At 43.2% G+C, this 20,036-nt stretch overlaps 2 protein-coding genes across 5 annotated transcripts in view; both read right to left on the bottom strand.

Annotated features, from left to right (window-relative positions):
- Window positions 1-3,359, bottom strand: part of TBC1D8B (TBC1 domain family member 8B) — a 45,400-nt gene extending 42,041 nt beyond the window's left edge. For 2 of the 3 annotated variants that reach the window (XM_075054399.1, XM_075054400.1), the window contains exon 1: window positions 3,150-3,356. In XM_075054399.1, the coding sequence (XP_074910500.1) occupies window positions 3,150-3,279 (130 nt within the window). In that variant the 5' untranslated portion in view covers window positions 3,280-3,356. Of the gene's footprint in view, window positions 1-3,149 lie in introns of all 3 variants that reach the window. The other variant, XR_012654009.1, reaches the window with a different exon arrangement.
- Window positions 3,360-9,258: 5,899 nt separating this feature from the next.
- RNF128 (ring finger protein 128) overlaps window positions 9,259-20,036 on the bottom strand; it is a 42,742-nt gene continuing 31,964 nt past the window's right edge. For both annotated transcript variants that reach the window (XM_075053759.1, XM_075053758.1), the window contains exons 3-7: window positions 16,554-16,625; window positions 15,873-15,955; window positions 13,176-13,272; window positions 12,160-12,328; window positions 9,259-10,677 (exon numbers count right to left, since the gene is read on the bottom strand). In XM_075053759.1, coding sequence (XP_074909860.1) covers window positions 10,559-10,677; window positions 12,160-12,328; window positions 13,176-13,272; window positions 15,873-15,955; window positions 16,554-16,625 — 540 coding nt within the window. In that variant the 3' untranslated portion in view covers window positions 9,259-10,558. The remainder of the gene's footprint in view (window positions 10,678-12,159; window positions 12,329-13,175; window positions 13,273-15,872; window positions 15,956-16,553; window positions 16,626-20,036) is intronic.

The following is a 20,036-nucleotide window of genomic DNA, read 5'->3' as shown; positions in this document are numbered from 1 at the left end:
CTCTCACGGTTGTGTTTTACTTAAATTTCTCAAGCAGAAAGAGGCAAATTGAAACAATGGAAGCAGAAAACAAATTATTTGTTTGTTCACATTTCAGTGAAAGATTGATATTTTATGACACCAAAGACTCATTTGTATAACTACTCCCGGAATACCCATCTCCTAACTAAGGTCCTGTCTAAACTATAACCAAAGCAACACCTTTGTGACCAATATGCTTAATCTCACTAGACCTTGGTTATGGCACATGCATTCGCAACACAGGTTTTGTGTCATCATAACTGTGCTTCAGCATATGGGCCATTTTGCCTAACTATATTTGTATCAATACACTCTAGAAAACCTGAGTGGCTCTCCCACAGCAGCTCTGCAGAAGACAGAATAACAAGTGGTCACAGGGCTGCACTGCCAGATGTACAGCAACATACGCTGGGACAGTCTATTGCATGCTGAACTATCAGGTGCAGAACCAGTCAAACAGGTTACAGCATCTGTATCCTTAAGTGAGGTCTAAAAAAAGGAAAGAGAATGAAATGTAAAGATAAGCAGGTGCATACCTGCAGGAAGAGAAACAAGTCTAAGCACAACCAGCACGAGATATTTCTGTCCATTTTTATCGACACTGGCCAACTCAGAACTATGCTGCGTGTGGACACAAGCCATAAGAGCTAATTGTATCATCTACAGATTACAAATTGGTCCTGCTGTAACAGTCAGTCCAGAAGGGTCACAGAAACAAATCCAACTGCAGCCTTCTTTCTAAACCTAGGACAGCACCAGAATTCCCTGCCTTCCTTCAGGTAAGTGCCTCTGCTGTCTTCTATCTTTTTCTCCTTGGTCTAGTACCTTCTCCAGCTATTGGCTGCTTCCTCAAAACTCGCATCTCTGCTCCTTAAAGTCTGTCTTACCAAGTGTACTCCTGTATTCTTGGGAATCCTTTGCTACTGCCTCTTCAGCTAGTCTCCATTACTGCTATTCAAACCCTGCAGCACTGTTCATCTTTCTTCCCCTTCCTGTCTTGAGGCATTGCCCCTCTCTTCCCTCAAGACTTAGTCTTGCACTACTGCCTGCCTCTTTCACTCATAACTCCCCAGCCCCTCAGTGCCACCAGTCACTTCTAGCCCTGTCTCACCAGCTGAAAAATGCTGTTCAGGAGAACAAGATTTTACTTGGCAGATTTGCGATGACCTCATAAGATAATAGCTGTTCATTGGTTTTTTTCTAAAGTAAGCACTAATTTTCTTGAGTGACACATAGCAACATAAAATTAAAATCGGGCATAGCAAATTATGCTAGCTTATACCTAGGAGGTTTGAATATTTTCAAACCTGCAAACACAGATGTAACTGCTTTTCCAATTTTCCTGTTACTATTTCTTAATCACAATTTTAATTCAATAACATCTCACTCTTTTTGTTTCTGTCCAGTGAAAAACATAACTTGCACAGATGAAACATTATGAGAAAAGTTACAGAAATAAAATGTACAATGCCACCTTAAAAAAAAGCATGCTACAGGAACTATCCTATTCAAGTGTTTTTCCATGCTGTCAAATGCCATCAAGGACAGAAGACTAGTGATGGAAGCCTCACCTTCAACAAAAGCAGAAGGGCACTAGGAGGGCCAACTATAAGCCTATGAGGATGTTTTTAAATCAACACCTAATTCTAGTTCTCATTGTTTCACCTTAGTCACAGTTCTTAAATGAATTTTATCACACAGAAAGACAGCCTTCATACCAGCACAGCCTCCGTGGCTTCCAAAGATACTAGGTCAGAGAATGGCCCATTTAGCCTGATGACCACAAGACTTCCAAGGTTGCAAAATACCACCCTTGGCTCTAAGCCAAAGCCTAACATTAACTATATAATATTATAATATGCCTAGAAGGAAGTCTGGGTATTCTTTTTACACTTTCCTTGCGCCCTGCAAGTGGTTCAGATGCCAACAAAGAATGCCCCACCTCCAGCTGGGAGGGCTATTTCTACATCGGAAATTCATCAGCCAAAAGTTTGGACTTTGTGGTTTGTCCGGTAGAATGAATAAATGTTTCAACAGGACAGTTTTGCTTCACATTTAATATAGTGTGTCTTACAATGACACAATTAGAGAGAGCCTAGAAAACCCAGAGAGATGCAACTCATGCAAAACACCCAAGAACCATATTCCACCCAGGAACAACTTTACTCTGCTTCCCTGTAGCATTTCTCCTTGACAGAGTCAATGACAGACATCACCAGACTACGAAGGAGTCAGTTCTAGTCTGAATAGCTACTACCACAACAGAGGTCTCGGTGGTTGCTGGGGTCCCTGCAGTGTGTAATGATAAAAGCGGACAAGAATTAAAAACAGAAACTCAGTTCCATACCTTGAAGTTCTCATGCAATCAAGTTTATTATGCAGTGGTCAATGCCCTGTCACTTTCCTGACCCACCCCTCCTGACAAGCTCCATCAAATCATATGCTTGTTTTTAAAATGCGTGATCAGAAATGCCTGAGCAGGAGCTCATTCCAAGCAGCCTCAGACGCACGCAGGAAAAGGGATTCGGAAACGAGCACCTTGCCAAAGCAAGACAGATCCGTCATTTCTTCTGACGTCTCCTCTTCCACCACGCCGCAAATCTAACTCTGCCAGCGTGTCCGCTGGAGCACAGGGCTGCTAAGCTCGTACCAAGCGTTGACCTCAGCTCTACCTACCGCCCCACGGGTGGCTGCTGGCCCCGGGCCCACCGGGACGCACATTCCCAGCAGGGTCCTCTGCTCCCGGGAGCCCCTGCCACCACGGGCACCAGCAGGCCCCATCCCAGACGGAGCGTGCCAGGAACTTCAACAAACCTTCCTTTTCCCAGCGGGACATCTTTTGAAACGCCTCTCATGCAAGGAAAAAGGGGAAGGGGGGGGGGGGAAGAAGGAGGAAAAAGAGAAACCCCATGAGGGTCAAGGGCTCCAAAACTCGGCCGGGCCTCCCCTCCTCCCTGCCCCTCTGGTGGCGGGGGGTCCAAGGGCCATCCACCCCCCCTCCAGCCCTTCCTCCGGCCCCTTCAGGAGGCACCGGGCCCGAGGCGACCCCTCCCCGCCGCCGAACCGAGGGGACACCGAGGGGACACCGAGGGGACAGCCTGCCCCGGCCCCCGGGGTGGGGGCAGTACCTGCCAGCCCGCCTCCGCCCTCCTCGCCGTAGCCCCGCCGCCTCTGCAGCACGAAGTACTGGTTGGAGCGCTCCTGCACCCACAGCTTGAGGGCATTTTTCAGCAGCACCTCCTCGGGCTTCAGCCACATCGTGGCGGACCCCTCACTCCCCACCGCCGCCGCCGCCCATGCCCGCCGCGCCGCCCGGCCTCCCGCTCCCACCCACACAGACCAGCGGCCAAGCGCCGCCGGCGGGCGGCGGGAAGGGGGGGGGAGAGGGGGAAACAAGCGCCCCTGCCCCGAGGCATGCTGGGAACTGTAGTCCTCGCGGCCCGCTGGCCGCCCTGCGCCGCCGCCTCGAGGACTACAGCTCCCGTCGGGCCTTGCGCGGCCGCCCGCCTTCCCGGGCCGTGTGGCGGCAGCCCGCCCGCCTGGCCGTCAAGGCGGAGGGAGGACGGGGAGACTGCGCTTACAGCCCCCCGACAGGCTCGTCCCGGCGCGGGGAGGAGGCCCGACTGTTATGGCTCCTTCTGTCCCGCAGGCTCGGGGAGAGACTCTTCCTTCCGCTGCCCGCACACGGCGCCTCCCCTGCCCCTGTCCGGGAGCTGTGCGGCCCCGATCCCGCTCCTGTCAGGCAGGGCCGCAGCAGGCGCGGACCTCCGGCCTGTCCCTAAAATGCCTTCGCGAAGCGAGTTGGGTATCTGTTTATCCTCTCTGCCAGTCGGAGAAGTCCCGTTTTCAATGTTGGCCAAACGCTAATTCCATTTTCAGCTCAGAAGATGGACATCACAAGACTTCTGTTTTTGCATTTGTTTTCCTGTCAACGTTAAGCCTTATGCTGCAGCAGTGGGTTGGGGTGCATTAAAAAAAAACCACAGGAAAAACCTGCCACGCAAGGGAGCCGTGACCACCACCTCCACTGATGACAGCACCCGTCACAGCGCCTATGTACGTCCCATCCCTGGTCGAAGGCTGCGCTGGGAGCAGAGGAGCAGCCCCACCAGCTGCAGAAGCAGACATATGGTCAGCATTGCCTATTTACATTTCATGTTATAAAGAGACAATCTGCCTCATTGCTTCTACCACCCAACACGATTCAGCACCAATCTGGAGTAGATTAAACGTTTTGCTTCCCTTAACAGCAGCTTGATTCGTGGTCTCAGTATTTTCATGATTTGTCTGCAAGACCTTCAGCATTTGTCCTCAATGACTAGCTCTTCAGATTGTTTGCAGGCTGACTTTACCAGTTGTTCTGCACTAGAATAAATCAATCTATCCTGTTAAGGAACAAGACAGTGGCTTTCATACTCGTAGGGACTGCACTCGAGTATCTGCTCTCACTACTGTCTTCTGTTGCTGTCTGCTGATTTAAAGAACAGTTCTCTCACAGCCGGGTTTCCAAAAAAAAAATAAAAATATATATAGCAGGTGCTGGAACTATTCTGCCATACATGCCTGGCCGCCAAGGATTTCCCAAGGCTGTAGGATGACCTCAGGACTTGCTTTCCATAAGCATGGGCCAGCATGGCAGAACTCCCAGCTCCCCACGAAGTCATGATCACAGCCACCCAGCTGCTCAGTCCATCCATTACCGAGCCCCCTCTCTTGCTGTTTCTTCTCCAATCTCTTCACTACATTCCAAAGAACTCCACACCTCCCCCTGAGGCCTTGCACTTGATAGCACTCTGCTTCCTAAATGGTGTTTTTTGGTGCTGACCAAAAACACAATGAAAAACCTTCCAGGAGTGGAAGACCCACTGCCTCCTCCGCTCCAGGTTGCTGATGCTGTGGACTTGTCAGAGTTACTGTCTTTTCCCAAATCCATGCAAGATTCACCCCTGGTCCTGACACAATCTGTAATTTGGTACAAATGGAGCGAGTAGGACATCCCTGTTTCCCAGGAACTTCTCTGCAATTTGCTGTCCTGTCAGATCCTTCCCATAGCATTCTCTTTCCAACGTAATTGATCTTCCTAAAATTTTCAAGAATAATGCTTTATTGATTGTATATCATACAAAAAATTCAACACAGTTGTTTAAACTCAGCCTCTACTTTGAGCTCTTTCTAAAAAAAATTATGCAGATTATGCACTAACTATAGGTTGCCAACATGGCACTTCTGCTTTATCCTGTCTTCCTTTCATCCCTTTGATCAGTCACAAATGTACCTTCACTACCAAAATGCTTCTGCCAGCACTAGTCTATTTGCAAGCACAGGCACAGCGAGATTTTGCCAAGCACTCACATAAAGATGTTTGGCAATGCCCATCCTGTTCCAGCTGCGTAAGGAACCGCCTACCCAAAGGCACCAGTGTAAAAGCAGAACTGAGTGTGCCATCCCATTTAACTCAGTGGAAGGCTTCAAAACTGGGTGAATTGTACTGATATGAGACTTTTTTTTTTCCTTCCACTTGCTCATTGCACAACAGTAAGAGAAGCTTTAGTATTAAAAGGTTTTACCTTTGGGACTGAATATAGATTTAACTACTACTACTATTCTTTTTACCTGTTTTTATAACTGAGTAGGAAGCAACAAATTTCTGGTGCTTTACGTTTACTAGAAAGGAAAAATGAATTAAAAGGCATTAGCCAGCATGTGGTAACTAACACAGATGAAACATTAATGAGACAAGGCAAACAACTCCTAGATATACTAGCACGTCACTCTTCATGAGGCAGTTTCTTCAATCCCCTCACCTGAAGTGACAGAGAGTAACAGACATTAGCAGGTTCCTGGAGATTTACCAGCTGAACCGATAGAGATTCCTGCATGGATGCTGCTCTTCTAAGAGCATTCCCAGAGAGAGTGTTTACCATTTAATTTTCCCCAATTAGCCAAGCCCTTGTATAGGAAATACCTATTAAGGATCTAACACAGGTCTTCTAATTCTGATGCTAATTGTAAGGAGAGATGCCCTTGGCATTTCCAACCCAGAGCTTGGCTTTTGGCATCTCCCAGACACTGGACACGTTAGGACATATGTTGCTTTCTTATATAACATTCAAACTTCGTTAATTGGATAAAAAATTAACAGTAAAATGCTACTGCTTGGAAAAATGTCTGTTTTGTTTTCTCTCCCTTGGTTCAAGGTCTTGAATGTCTGTCTTTTTTCCAATTCCCTCAGGCACTGGATTCTTAACGAAAAACTATTAAGATGCAAAGAGTGCCCCTCTATCGGCTTGGAGGAATTTATTTATAGGCACATAAATTCTTTCTTAATCAGTGCACAATCATCCTACATTCTAATCAATGCATTCTACAGCAACAGAGATCCATTTAGTGCTGCAGAATTTTTCTGTCACTGTATTAAAGACCTCCTAGAAATAGTAAATTACTTCCCTCAAGTAACCATAGCCAAGATTATATAAAAGATAAATAGCTATAAATTTTGGCTTCACTCTGTGTAACCAACAGTTGAACAACCACTGCAGAGAATTACATAGTTGTTAATTCACAGTGGGTGAACACTGCAATTTGGTTTCAAGTTTCCTTTAGAGCCAAAATTAAATTCTCAAAGCCAGTAGATTTTCTTTCACCTATTCCAAAATGCCAGCCATTACACCCCTGCAGGAGTGGAACTCTATTCAAATCTGCACAGGAAAAACATCAGTCTAAACCTGGGGGGAAAGGCAGGGCTACCTTCTGAGCTTGTGTATGTTAAACACGGAATGAAATTACATTAAATCACACAGCCAAAGTAGATGTGTGTATTCTGTCCAACTGTTAAGTCATTTGACAAGTGCAGATCTTTCCATCTAAAGACTGAGATGGACTAAGTCTCTCCATTCTACGGGAAGAGTCCAACTGCCCTTTTGACTCAAACTGCTTTTCTATGTTTGCAGCCCCTCATCGCCAGTCCTGCTTTTCCCTTACACAAAAATCTCAGCTATAACTACATTTCTACAGGGACACCTGAAAATTTTCCTCAATATGACAAAACTGTATTATTTTCTTTTGGGATTTAAAATAAAATCCCGCTGCTGTAAAGCCTGGTTTACAAGAAAGCACAGTAATCCAGCACCAGGTGACAATGCTTCCTTTCCTGCAGGGATAAAAAAAAAAAAAAAAAATCTTTCCCAGTCCCCCTTCGAGAACATGCAAGCGCTTGAGTGAAGCATCTAGATCAGAGCTTTCCTGGGGGAGAGATAAATGACAGTAGTGAGTAAACACTTGGAGATGATGCTGGAGCCCGTTCTGCTTTCTCTTTGGGAGCAGAATAATTGACATGTCTGTGTGACTCAATGGGAATATTAACAGAGTCTAAGACACACACATTTTAGCAACCGTTACCACTCGTGGGCACATAATTTCCAGGACCTTACATGCAAATGTTAGTATATAAATAGCAAAACCCCAAACTATTGCACAATAACAGCAAGCTTGCATTGTATTTCAGGAACAACCCTATCCCCAGGCATATTCCTGTTTGCCTCTTGCTTAGAAGAAAGAGTCTATTATGCCATAGTGCCCGTATATATGTATACAGAACACAGAGCCATTCAAGCCCATAGCATCATAAAAAAAATAAATTTAAAAAACCTGCTGCACAGCGCTCTAAGTAGGGTCAGCTAGAGACAGTTGTTATCCATGGAAACTTGAAAATACAAAGTGAGAACGGAGCTTTGAAATTCCTTTAAAGCAGGTAGAACTGTAGCAATGTTCTCAAAGGGAAAAAACTCTGCAGAGTTCAGTGAAATAAGACTGGTTTTTTCAAAGTCAGACAGCAACAGACCCAAGTTCAGTATCATATACTGCATGCATGAAATTTGCACACTTTCATTTTTAAACAAAAACCCTTGCACAGCTAATATTTACAGATAAATCTGCATGCACAAGAACATCGCAAACTCTCAGGTTAAGCTGCAAAACCAGAGAAGCATTAAATTCTTTTGCCTAGCAGTAGCTCAAATACTGTTCAGGTACAAATGCTGCATTTATTTCTTTAGCAGTATTTAACATTCAATACAAGAATCTTAAAAAAAAAAATAAAAATCTGAAAACTAGTGTAAGTGCCTTGAGTGCCAAGCAAGTCCACATCTTTACAGAACACATACACATCATCTGATACTACAGTAGTATGAGTTCACTGACATGAACTGCTGCATCCCCCAGTATTCCACTAGTGCATTGCTTGAGAAAATGCTGTGCATCCACCTTATCCTTAGAAATACGAGTACTGAAAAAAGGCAGATTTATTGCTCTTAAACAGTAAACAGAAAGGCTAGAATCCTGTAAAGATAGCAACCCAAACATATAGCTTAAAAAAAAAGCCAAAGTGCCTTTCAACATATTGAATTGATCTGAATCCCCCCCTTTCTTTTTGAAGGTCAAATCTTGTTCCTATTAAACACAAAAGAGTGGCAGATGATTTCATAAGAGCATATCATCATGAAACTCTACTACATTACAGCTTACACACCACAATAAATTTATAAAAGCTTTTTGAAATGAAAATGAAATTGTCTATTTACTGCTCAGCTGTTCCTTTCTCTGCTCTGCACTTCAGATGTAGAATAGAAATGTGATCACAGCAAAATACAGCTTCAGAGCAAAGTCTGATTATACTCAGCTTTGCAATTTGAGCTCATAACCCAACCAATGCTTCCTACACTCAACTTAGAACTCAGCTAAAAAGCAGCACCAAACCGGCCAGGGGAGCGACAAGCTTTTACTACATCTAATAGTATAGTACAGAACAAAGGACATGTAATTATTTTTAAAATGCTTTGTCTTATAAAGCAAACATAAACTTTTGAGTAAAGGAGGGATGCTGAGCAACCTGACAGAGGAAAGTGAGATGCAACCTGATCTGAAGAGTTCATGTAAGACTACCTTGTGCCAAACATGCCTAGAAGAACAGTTCAGAGGTATATTGAGCAGCTCACTGAGCACATCCTAAGTTGCTTGTTTTTTCTTTTATATAGCATACAGCTACTAGGCTTAAGCCTCTCAACACAATTTCAATTCATGTAACTAGCACCCTGCACAGAATTAGCACTCCTTATTCTAATTAGTTTGCTGCTTTTTGGCCTCCCAAAACTGAATGAGTTCTGGGGTTGTGGGACAGGTCAAATTCAGCATCTGTGTTCCATGTAAGAGCTGGTAATCCACATTTAATGTCAGTCAGGGTCATCAAAATATAGTTTTATTTACATTTTCAAATTCAATACAAATCACAAAATATTTACAACATTTTTAATTGCATTACAGCTAAGAAAATGCATTGCTTTTCCCCTCCAGATTCAAGAGTACTTTATTGTGGACTTTAAGACAAAAGTTCTGCTAACATTAGAAACAAGCCATAGATACAGAGATAAAAAAATAAAGTGCATCTGTAAGATGTCCTTAGTTACCTTCGCTGCGCAAGGCCTTACACTTACTATTGAGGCACCCAGTGTTTCTCTTCAACCCCAGTTCAACTCCCCACAGATGGCAGACAACTCTTCCAATCATCTATTATGTTTACAGGACGTCAGCTCTCCCTGCAGCTTTAGCACACAGGCAAGACAATGCACAGCAACAGTCCAGCATTTTTCAGAGGCTGGATCATTTTCTGAACAAAACAGAGCAGATCCTTTGGGAAGAATCTATCTTTTCATCTCCAGTTCAGCCTTCCTGAAGTCATCCCAGACTCTCAAAGACAGAACTCTGGCATATTGCTGGTGCTAGAGATGGTCGTTACTCCAAAAATCACAGAGGATCTTTCAGACTGTCTAATACTAACAGCTTTGAAAAGTTCCTGCAATTGTTCCCTTTACAGTATTGTGCAAGTCAGATTTGGCCTGTCAGCTTGCAGCTCTCTTTTTTTTCCCTTTAGGAACGTGTGGTTGGCGGGTTGGAGTTGAGAGGTAGCGAATCAGTCGGTTTACTAGAGAACCAAAGACACTGTGGGCAAAATCCAGTTTGACAGGCATTAGTTTATACTTTCTCCTATCAAATTAGTGCACTGAAATATTAAATACAGTGTTGCTTTAAACCAAACTGTGCCTGGTAAATAAGTATTAGACCAGATCAAAATCAATTTGTTTACAATGAAAATCCACTTGAATTAAAACAATAAACCACAAAAAAGCCCAAGTTAAAACAATTCCCAGTAGAGACAGCTACAACAAAGGATCTTCTCCTTAAAGGACTCAAACACCGAAGAGAAGCTTTGCTGAAGATGGAACTTTTGGTTTAGTGTTAAAATTTGATGGTTTCTTTATATTTAAGACAGCTTTATCTGAAGAGTGCTAAAACTAAATTCCACATGGGAGATGCAGTTTTAAGAATGGCAAACCATACAATTATGATTTGAACAACAAGTCTATTTGATCTCAGCATTGCCAAGGCAATATTTTTCTGCTACAGTCTTGCAATGTTTGGTATACACGTGATGGCAGTATGCAGCTTCTCGCAGAAGGCTTACACCGTGTTGCTGGGCATGTTCTTAGGACCTGACTTCACGAACTTGTGTTTCGTCTGCCTCAAAACTTGGGTTGTCAATGTGTGGAAGGACATTCACAGCAGAGGGCTGGGATTCATTGTTTACAAGATGCATGTCGTCATCTGTCCAGAACAAAACCAAGAAAAGACAAGTTAAGAAATGTCATAGGCAACCTTTACTACTTTAAAGCAAACCATGCTTGCTTTATTTCCACAAGCCCACTGTAGTGGTCTTTTCCCAGCACTTTTCCTGCAGAGTGGGAAATCCAAGGCCGTGCTCCAACTACCACTCTTCTGCCACCCCTCGTTAGTTTGTGAGCCTGTTCTTGACACTGCTTGTCCTTTCCAGAGGTGTCTGCTCAGCTCTGGAGTTCACTTCTCACTACTGCTGAGGAAGCCTACGTTGTGTGCTCAAGCAGCAGGTGGCCATGTGAGGCTATGAAATCCAACTATAAGGAGACTGGCGATTCTCATATAACTTCAGGGCTGCTGAACACGGGCATCAGGAGCAACTTCTAGGGACTAGGTTCAGGATAAGCTGTGGGGGACAGGCTGATTCAGAGAGGAAGGCTTTCTCCCTACAGACTAACCTTGTTAGGCTGATGTTAGTGTGTGCCCTTGCCACTCAAAATGAGAATACACGAGGGCCTGAGCCATATAAATAATTCAGCATCACTTCAGCTGCTTATAGGGCTGCAATTTCAATTTCTGATGTTTAGCTGATAGGAAGTGCCCCCTGCCCTACTGGGGTGCCTAGATGGGGTACTCCCATACACACGTCACTCGCTGGAACAACCTGTCCCACAGAACGCAGGCAGCAAATCCTGTGCTTTCCTATCAGCTAGGCTTCCCACAAGAAATCTAAGCAGACACAGCCAGAGCATCCCTTTTGCCTGTGAAAGCTCCCCCACTTACTCCTCTTCCCAAGGCCATTCCACAGTCCTAGGGATAGTTACTTTTGTTTACCTGGAACCTTTCCATTTTTTAAATCAACAGCAACAATGAGCATTTGTTGGCAAAGTTGAGCACTAGAAAGACATTTTCAATTAGTTTGCTTTTGTTCAAAAAGACAAGGTATTTGGAAAAGCTGATAGTCTTTTCCAATTAAAATTCTCTGAAAGTGTGCAAGAATGACTCAGCCTTGGCAAAATCTGAAATTCAATTGATGTATTTGTCATCTACATTTTGCATCATCTAAGCTGGAGCACGACTGACTCCTCAAAAGCTTTCTGGAAGTAATTAACTACTTAAAGCGGACAGATCAGGTGGCAAAGCAACACTCACTCATCCAAATGAAATCTCCAGAGAGACAATAAAATGAGGGACATCTTCAGAAAAATCTCTTTGGCCTTTAAGTAGTAAGCCTCCAATTTTCAACTACTCTTTTCATAGACTTCAGTTTTTAATTCACATTTAGGTTATGTTTCATTTGAAAACAAAGACTAAGTCTCAGAGACAAGTACTAAAACAAAAGGGAAGATGAAGATTACCCTGAAAAACAAGGTATTCAAGCACTGTGAGATGTTAAGGCAAACCCCCCAAATTCACAGCATAAGCAACAAAGTGCAATGCAATCTTGCAAGACAGATGAAACAGTAGACGCACTTTCTGATGGTGCATGTTCCTCCAGAATAGATTCATCTGCTCCTTGTACAGAAGCATATCCAGATGATGCTGTTTCACTATGATTATCCTCTTCATTAACTGTAGAGGCATTTGACATCCCACTGGTTACTGTGGCTTGCACAGACTCACCCCCTTCTTCTACATCCACCTTCATGAAAAAAGAGAAAATGGTTAAGTTACAACTTTGTAGGAGGCTGCATCTTTCCAGGAGACCAATACCTGCAAGGACTGGAGTCTAGTGAACTTTTACCTGAAAAAAAAAATTTAAAACTGAAAAAAGCTCTGCTGTTAACCTCCAGCATCATAAGTGAAAACCAGTTACTGGCTAATTGAGTGGGAAGTTCAGATGCAGCTTCTGCATTCTTCAGCCAGCTCTTCCCTTTTACTGCCCAGTACCAGGAAAATAGATTCTTCCATCCACTCAGTGCAGATCTCCCTCCCCCAGGCAAACTCTGGCATACATTTTAGCTGCTCCAGGCAGTGTCAGGCATTGGCAACAGCATCTTCCCCTGGCTCTTGCCACAAAGAGCAGTTGCAGAACACATCAGAAATTCCTTATGTATCCTAGGAAGTCATGTGGCTCCAGGAAAGCCATACATGCCACACATTGACTATTCAAGGACTCCGGGTACTTAGTAACTGAATAGAGGCTGGTTTCAGGGACAGTATTAGTTGTCAAAGTCAGCCTGAAGCTTTGAGAAACACCCTCACCTGCAAGCACAAGAGCTGAGAGCAATTCTTCAGTCATGCATTACAACCAATTTTGGTTGACATTCTATCCAAGGCTTTAGGTGATACCACCTCAGACCAGGTCAGCTGCAGGCTTTGCTAAATTGGACACAGCAATTAGTCCTGTAGCATCTCACCACTGACGTGGCAACGCCTGTGCTTATCTCTTGCACTCTAGAAGCACCATGAAATAGCTCAATATGTGGTTACTACACTAGCATAATACTGATAATGGCATCTGTCACTAAGAAAAACTAATGGCTTACCTCGACACCCAAAACTTTGAGTATGTCACATTTGCACATCGGGCATGTCCTGTGTTCCAGAAGCCAGGGGTCGATACAGTTCTTGTGGAAGAGATGGCTGGTGGAAGAAGGTAACCAACAAGTTAGGTTTCATGCCAGGAAAACTGTTGTGACAGCTATGAAGGCCCATTTAGAAACACCGAGAATTTATTCAGTCTAGAACTGATTACCTTATTTTGCCACAAGTTTCAGTTGAAATTTATGGGTAGTTGATCTCTCGACCTGTAGCTGGTTTATACTTATTAGTATTTCTATACAACTTGCTAGAATTCAACATTATCATCTTTGCTACATCAGTCTTAAGCTTTTTTAAGTCTGCGTACAATACATTCCCAACTGATAATTTAACTAATACAAATATTGACATCTCAGCCTTAGCTTTAAGGTTAACTTCTGTCACGCAGATGCAGATGACTAAATAGCACTTGTTTCTGTTAAAACTATATAGAAAAATCATCTCACTGAGTTTCGTCCTCAAGATAGACTATACTCCCACACATTTACTTTGTCTATGCGGTCACTGTATATTCCAAGGGAGTATTTGGCAGGCTATGTACCCAAGAAAGTAAATATAGTTCAGCCATTACAGATGCAAATGTGTGCTTCTCTGAAGACACTCAATTCCACAATGGGTCTGAATTAGGCCACAGATTTAGTAGGATGACTTGAAATCCTGTAATCTGCCTGTTCCCTCAGCCTGAATAGAAATAGCATGGCAGACAGGCACTGCTCAGTATTAATCAGAACTCTATTATGAGACAAGTGCAGAGGTCGCCACATCCAGTGCTCAGTATTGTATGCCCCAGTATAATACCAGGATTCTCCAGTTCAGCCCACATAACCAGCACCTCCTTCCAGCTGCACCAACATAATGTCTAAAGTACAACCTGAAACTTCCTTGATGCATGACTATTTTAAGTACTCAGGCTTAATACTGGTCTTGTGTACCCCGGCTACTATAAATGCCTTCAGTTTGACTATCTGGACAAGAATGCCTTCTGCAAATACACACACCCCAGATACTTAGATATCACTGATGTGACTCACAGGAGCATTCAATTGCTTGTTTCCTTCATGGATATAGTTAAATGCTTTCAACAAGTAGAGTCTCACTGTTGAGGTCAACCACCGACATCAAGTACATCCTTGCAGTAAATATCAGTTTATAACTCATGTGAGACAGAATTTAAGATGGTTGATACTGGCAGAGATCACTGGTGAAGATTATCAAGTAAATGCAGTCATCTTAATCTAATGCCTCTTAGAGCTACATTTGGGCCAAAGAGGAATGAAATATCACAAAATGTATGGAAAAGCATTCTCAGAGCAAAGCATAATGCAGCAACTTTGTGTATAAAGAATATATTCAAAAGAAGTTACTCGCCTCTTAACCCAATAAGTCATGCTTTGTTTGCAAGTTCATATCAAGATTAGCAGGGTTTATAAGGAAATAATGAGAAGTCAGGTCTCCTATCAGCCAAAAGCATCTAGAGCCTGTCTAAATGCTCTGCACTCATGGGACTTCATCACTAAACAGGACTACCCACAAGCATAAACCTGACAAGACAACTGGATAATCACTAATGCATGTGCCTGAAAGCTTATTCAGTTTGGGTTTTTTCTAAAGTATTAAGCATTAGATCAAGGAAGGTTGTTGGTAACACCTTAACAGGCCAATTTTGTGATACCTAAACAGCTTAGAAGTCCTACTGCTTGGGAGCAGAGAAAGCTTTTGCAAAACTGTAACCCAGTGCAAAGGTAAACCCAGCTCAGATTTGATAGTGTTTGACAAATAACACTGCTCAGCACACAACAGGAGCTACAGATTTTTCCATTCTTCAGAACTTGATTTTTCCTACCTCAGAATTTTTCCAAGTGCTTTTTTTGTAACACCACCCCCCCCCCCAAGGGTTACAAAACCTCTTCCCACACAAAGTTTGGGCAGTTCACATTGCAGCCCTCTGATTTTAGAAGCTTTGCCAGAGCAGTTTCATTCAGCAGGCACAGGGGCAAGTACCACAAAACAAGTTTTCTTAAGCCCTGAAAAGGCTTCGTTGCTCATCTTAAGAGCAATCAAATTAAAGTCAGTGCTACAATACTGGCCTTCCACAGAAGCACAGCCATGAGGTACAACAGTAGAGAATTCTAGAAAAATAAACTGCTATAGCTCTATTTTGGTCTCTATTTCAGATGATGCATACAAGAATAGAAATGCTTTCTTCTAAACTACCAAAGTTAGCATGGTTTAACAAGTTTAGTAAGAGCATGACCCTGTTAGTAACCAGTAAACTAGTGACAAGAAATGGGCACAGTTTTGCCAGTTATCTGCAATTTAAAGGTAGCATTCTTATACAGCAGCAAAGGAAGAAATCTTTAAAAAGCCCTGGCATCCCCTGGAGAGGCACTGTGGTCGGCCAAGTTATGCTTGTCAAGCCACTCACAGGGGAAGTTATGAACACAGGCCATCGGGGCACACTGTAAGTGTGTATTTATACAGTTCCTGTTGTTCAAAACACTGTTTGACAGAGATTCAAGAATTCTTGCTGTGCAACAGCTTGATTAAAGTTTGATCAGCCTTGTTAACAGAGCAGAAGGAACAACCAGTAAGAGGCATGCTTCCAGATTTTAGATTAAGGGACAGTTTGGAAGACAACTTACTTGCAAGTCAGAATACGCACTACTTCATTCGGCTTGTACAGCTCAATGCACACAACACAGCTATCTCCATCAGGACCAGTTTCCTAAAGGAGTGAAATGAATTTAGTGTTAAGAGACTTTGAAAGCTTCCTTTGAACTACAGTCAGATTTGCTGCAGACAAAAGGGTCTAGCTAAAGTAATCTAAAATAACTCCCATATATAATCTTACATAAACACATTGTGTGGATTACTCATAGTCAAGCTGACACTTCAACAGAAGCATTGAAAATTTAATCCTGTGGTTTAGAAGTCCAGCTGCAAGCCATTGTTGGATTATTTGAGGCACTACCGTAGAGGTTTAGAAACTGCTACCTCCAGTTTTAGTTACAAAAAGAATAGCCAGGGAAGCTGATTAGATACACTAGTTTACCTTTAAGCATTCATACTGGCAAATTAGGACCTCTCACCTCAGCAAGACTACAAGCAAGCAGCTAAAACAATAATCTGGTTTATAAGAATGTTCAAATTGAAAAGTCTTGCACCCCAGAAAAGGACCTAGTCTGAAAAATGAACCATCTCTGCAAGAGACAGTTACAGGCTCAGCGCGACTTCTGCATCCTGCTCCGGTACCAAGGACCACTCTCTGGGTTCTGAGCAAAGGGTGTGCTGGAACACTCGGGAGATTACGGGATCAGTCATACCTTGTCCCCTTGCTTCAGGGTGCGCAGCTGTAACTGTTCAATGGCCTTCTTAGCCCTGGCCTTTAGTTGTCGCTGTAATAGAAAGCAGTCCGTGTTAAACAGTCATTTTTCTCTTAAGTCATGTTTACTAGTACTTACCAAGGTGCCTACTGCAAGCAGGCACCAGTTTTATAACCCAGATATTATCAAAACAAGCCGAGTAAGCATGACCGTGCTATTTAGAGACAACATGAAATGGAGTTTCAGGACATACTGATGTGGTTATTGACTCTGGATGACACATCAAGGCATTTGCATATGCTTTGTTTTTACCTAACCTTCTCACAAAGCACAGGAATTTCAAGGGTTTCTTCTCTGAGAAGATACCTTGATCAAATTAAACCTAGGCAAAACAAGCAGAAGCCTTCAAGTTGACTTGGTACAGAAGACCAAACAATGAGTCCAACAATCAATAATTTTAACTACTCACTTTATGACAACTCCCTGGCACAAACTCACATCCTGATGAAAGATGAGATTCTTTGCCAGTCAGCTCAGCTACCACCAAGCTGCCCTGAACTAGTCCTCTGCCATGACTGCTTTACAGGGCACGCAAACAGCTCAGGAGCCTCCTAGAACCAACCACTCCTGTCAAGTGGAAGAATGCAGTTTTATCTCAATATTGGTTCAAAGTAACATGCACAAAGGAAGAAAAAAGAAAAAAAAAAAGGGCTCAGAGCTAGTTCTCCTCCTTCCTGTGACAGAAGGTGTGAAACAAATCAAATGACTAGCCCCTGGTGGGTTACAGGGCAGCTTTAATGAAAGCAGAGGAGGAAGCATTCCCCTTCATGCAATAATTTGCTTGCTGCTGTCAGGATAGCAGGGCAGAGATGAGCAGACAGCAGAAGCCCAGCTTGCCTGGCAACTGTTGCTGTCCAGCTGTCACTGCAAAGCATTTAATTAGCACAGGAGCCAACATCTCTGTTTAAAGGTCATAGGTTGATGCTGTTCCGCCAACACAAAGAATATGAGCATCCTCTCCCTCCCCAGCGTACTTATCGCCTCAGGACACAGAGGCATATCAGGCAGGTCTGGCAGTGCCACCCCAACACAGCACTTATCTTAGCGACACACTCCACTCAAGTTTTGCAGCTAACCAAAAACCCTCCTCCTAATTCAGCTGCTCAGCGCGCTGTCAGCTTTCCAACATTACTTCCCCTTATGCCTTTTAGTTCAGTTACAAGAATCTCTTCTGGGATAAAGGTGCAGTGCTGGTGGCACAAGTATAAGTGGGTGGAGGGCTGCTGCTGACACCTAACAAATTTGGCAAGAATTGGTAATTCACATCTGCACAAGATTCCCTGTGCTCAAGCAGTTACTGGTGAACAAGTTGATTTATACTTTCCGCTGGGACCCTCTCAAACAGTTTTGGTGCCAAATGACCTATTTGTATATTGGTGGTGTTTTGGGGTCCTACGGTATAGCGTCCATGTGCACACTTTTAGGAGTTGAATAGTTGACAGCTATTAACAACTATCAAGGAAGAGATACATACAATCCAAAGGTGAAGGATACAAACAAGTTTTCAGGTATATTTTGGGGGAACAAGAACTAGTCAAGGTTTCTTTGAAGCTTGTAAAGTTCTTCTGCTGAAGACATCAATATATGTTTCTGTATGTCACTTAAGGTTAACCTCAGAATGATGTTCCCCTTGTCGATGTTTCAGACTGAAGCCACAGAGAAGCAGCCACCTACTCATCTCAGTAAACTCCGAGGCCCCCAAAAGTGGGGGCAGCAAATGTGGTAACATCAGCAGAGCAGGAATGTAGCAATATTAGTACTTCTCACATGTGGCCAGAACTATCTGTCATTGCTACTTGTTATTAATTGAAAACTAAACTTTAGGAATGTACTCCCTCATACAGCATCTAATCTGCACATCTAATGCCAGGCCAAGCTTATTAGACAGGACCCAGCTAGCTGTATTGTTAATAATTTACTGAAACAATATTTTAAGTTTTGCCTGGGCACAAGTTTAATTGCTCTTCGAGAAATGCACCAATGGCAAAGTCACCTTTAACATTGATTTTGGTAAGTACAGCAAAACACCCCTCCAGGGGGATGGAGGAACATTGCAAGAGGAAGCTTTTTATTGAATAGCCTACCAGGAGATCCAGGATACTCGAGCTTGGAATGTCAAAGCATTTTGTGAAGCCAAGTTTTTCAAGCAAACATTAAAAGTTAATGACATTAAAAGTCTAAAAGCCCCAACCCAGCAACTCTAGAAAAAAATAGCTAAGTTGAGGCAGGAAAAAAAAAAAGAAAAAACAACAAGATACACAAAACAGGTCAGGTCCCAGTTCCTATCCAAGCTCTGGCATGCTGAAGTAGAGAGGTACCCAACTGGGAAAACTAGGTTTGCTATTGCTTAGTCCTCAGTCTTCCCTAATCCAATGCTGCTGATTTTATCTCCAACCCTTTCTGCATAAGGGTGCCTTCCCGGCACCCCACGAGCACAGTCATGGCCATGCAGACCGGCAAGCCCTAAAGGAGGGCAGGAATTCCTGCTTTTCTCCTTCCTATAAGCTAAGTAAGTTCTTCCCCACAGGTAGCTACTGCCATGAAGCCAGTTTTGAGTTGTGGAAAGTTGAGCAACTCACCTCCTCCAAAGCCATTAATCAGGTCATTTCTCAGCTGCAACATCTAATCTTTATGAAATCATTGGAAGTGAAGAGTTGAGCTTAAATTAGAAACCAGGCCACAGATAATAATGCAGAATGGCCAGTGATGTTAGGAAAGGTTAATATATTGAGGAACTGAATTTGCCAGTTGCTCTGCTGACTAGAAAGGTAGCAAGCCACCTGCCACACTTGCCTTGTTTTTCCACCTTCTTGCTCACAGACCTCACGATGCAGTAAGAGATCACAGAGGTGGGGACTTGAATTTCAAACCCAAAAGAAAATACGCGTTCACATAAGAACTAGCAGGTTGTAAACAGTTTAGCTGGCTAGCTCATCAGGAAAAAGCTGCTTTATTTTTACTCACAATTAGGACAGATGTGCTACTAAACTTAAATTTTCGCTTGGACCGCAAGACAACATGACTGGTTCTTCTCAATAGTCACTCAACTTTTTAAAGAAACACTCTGCACAGTTTTTCATTACTGACTTGTCTGCAATTCCTGCTCAAGCCGAGTGAGAGACAGCTGCTGCCTTCAAGAAAAGTCTGCAGAGGAGAACACGTTTAAAACCTGAGTTATATGTGATCAAGCCATCCAGGAAAAGTGCCTTCACCAGAAGAAGCAAGTAGTCATATCAAGAAGTACAGAAGCTGTATTGGCAAACGGCAAAGTTTAAAGGCACTCAACGGCCTGACTGTCTATAAAACAAGAGATTGCTTCAGCAAGCACTGAAGTCTGACAATTTTTCCCAAGCTAAAAGAAAAGTAACAACATATTGCCACGTATTGTTAATACTAGTAAGCCATCCAATTCAAGCTGGGGTT

The sequence above is a fragment of the Buteo buteo genome, chromosome 22 (genome assembly GCF_964188355.1).
Source record: "Buteo buteo chromosome 22, bButBut1.hap1.1, whole genome shotgun sequence".
NCBI lineage: Eukaryota > Metazoa > Chordata > Aves > Accipitriformes > Accipitridae > Buteo > Buteo buteo.
This window is presented reverse-complemented; position numbering and strand designations above follow the sequence as displayed.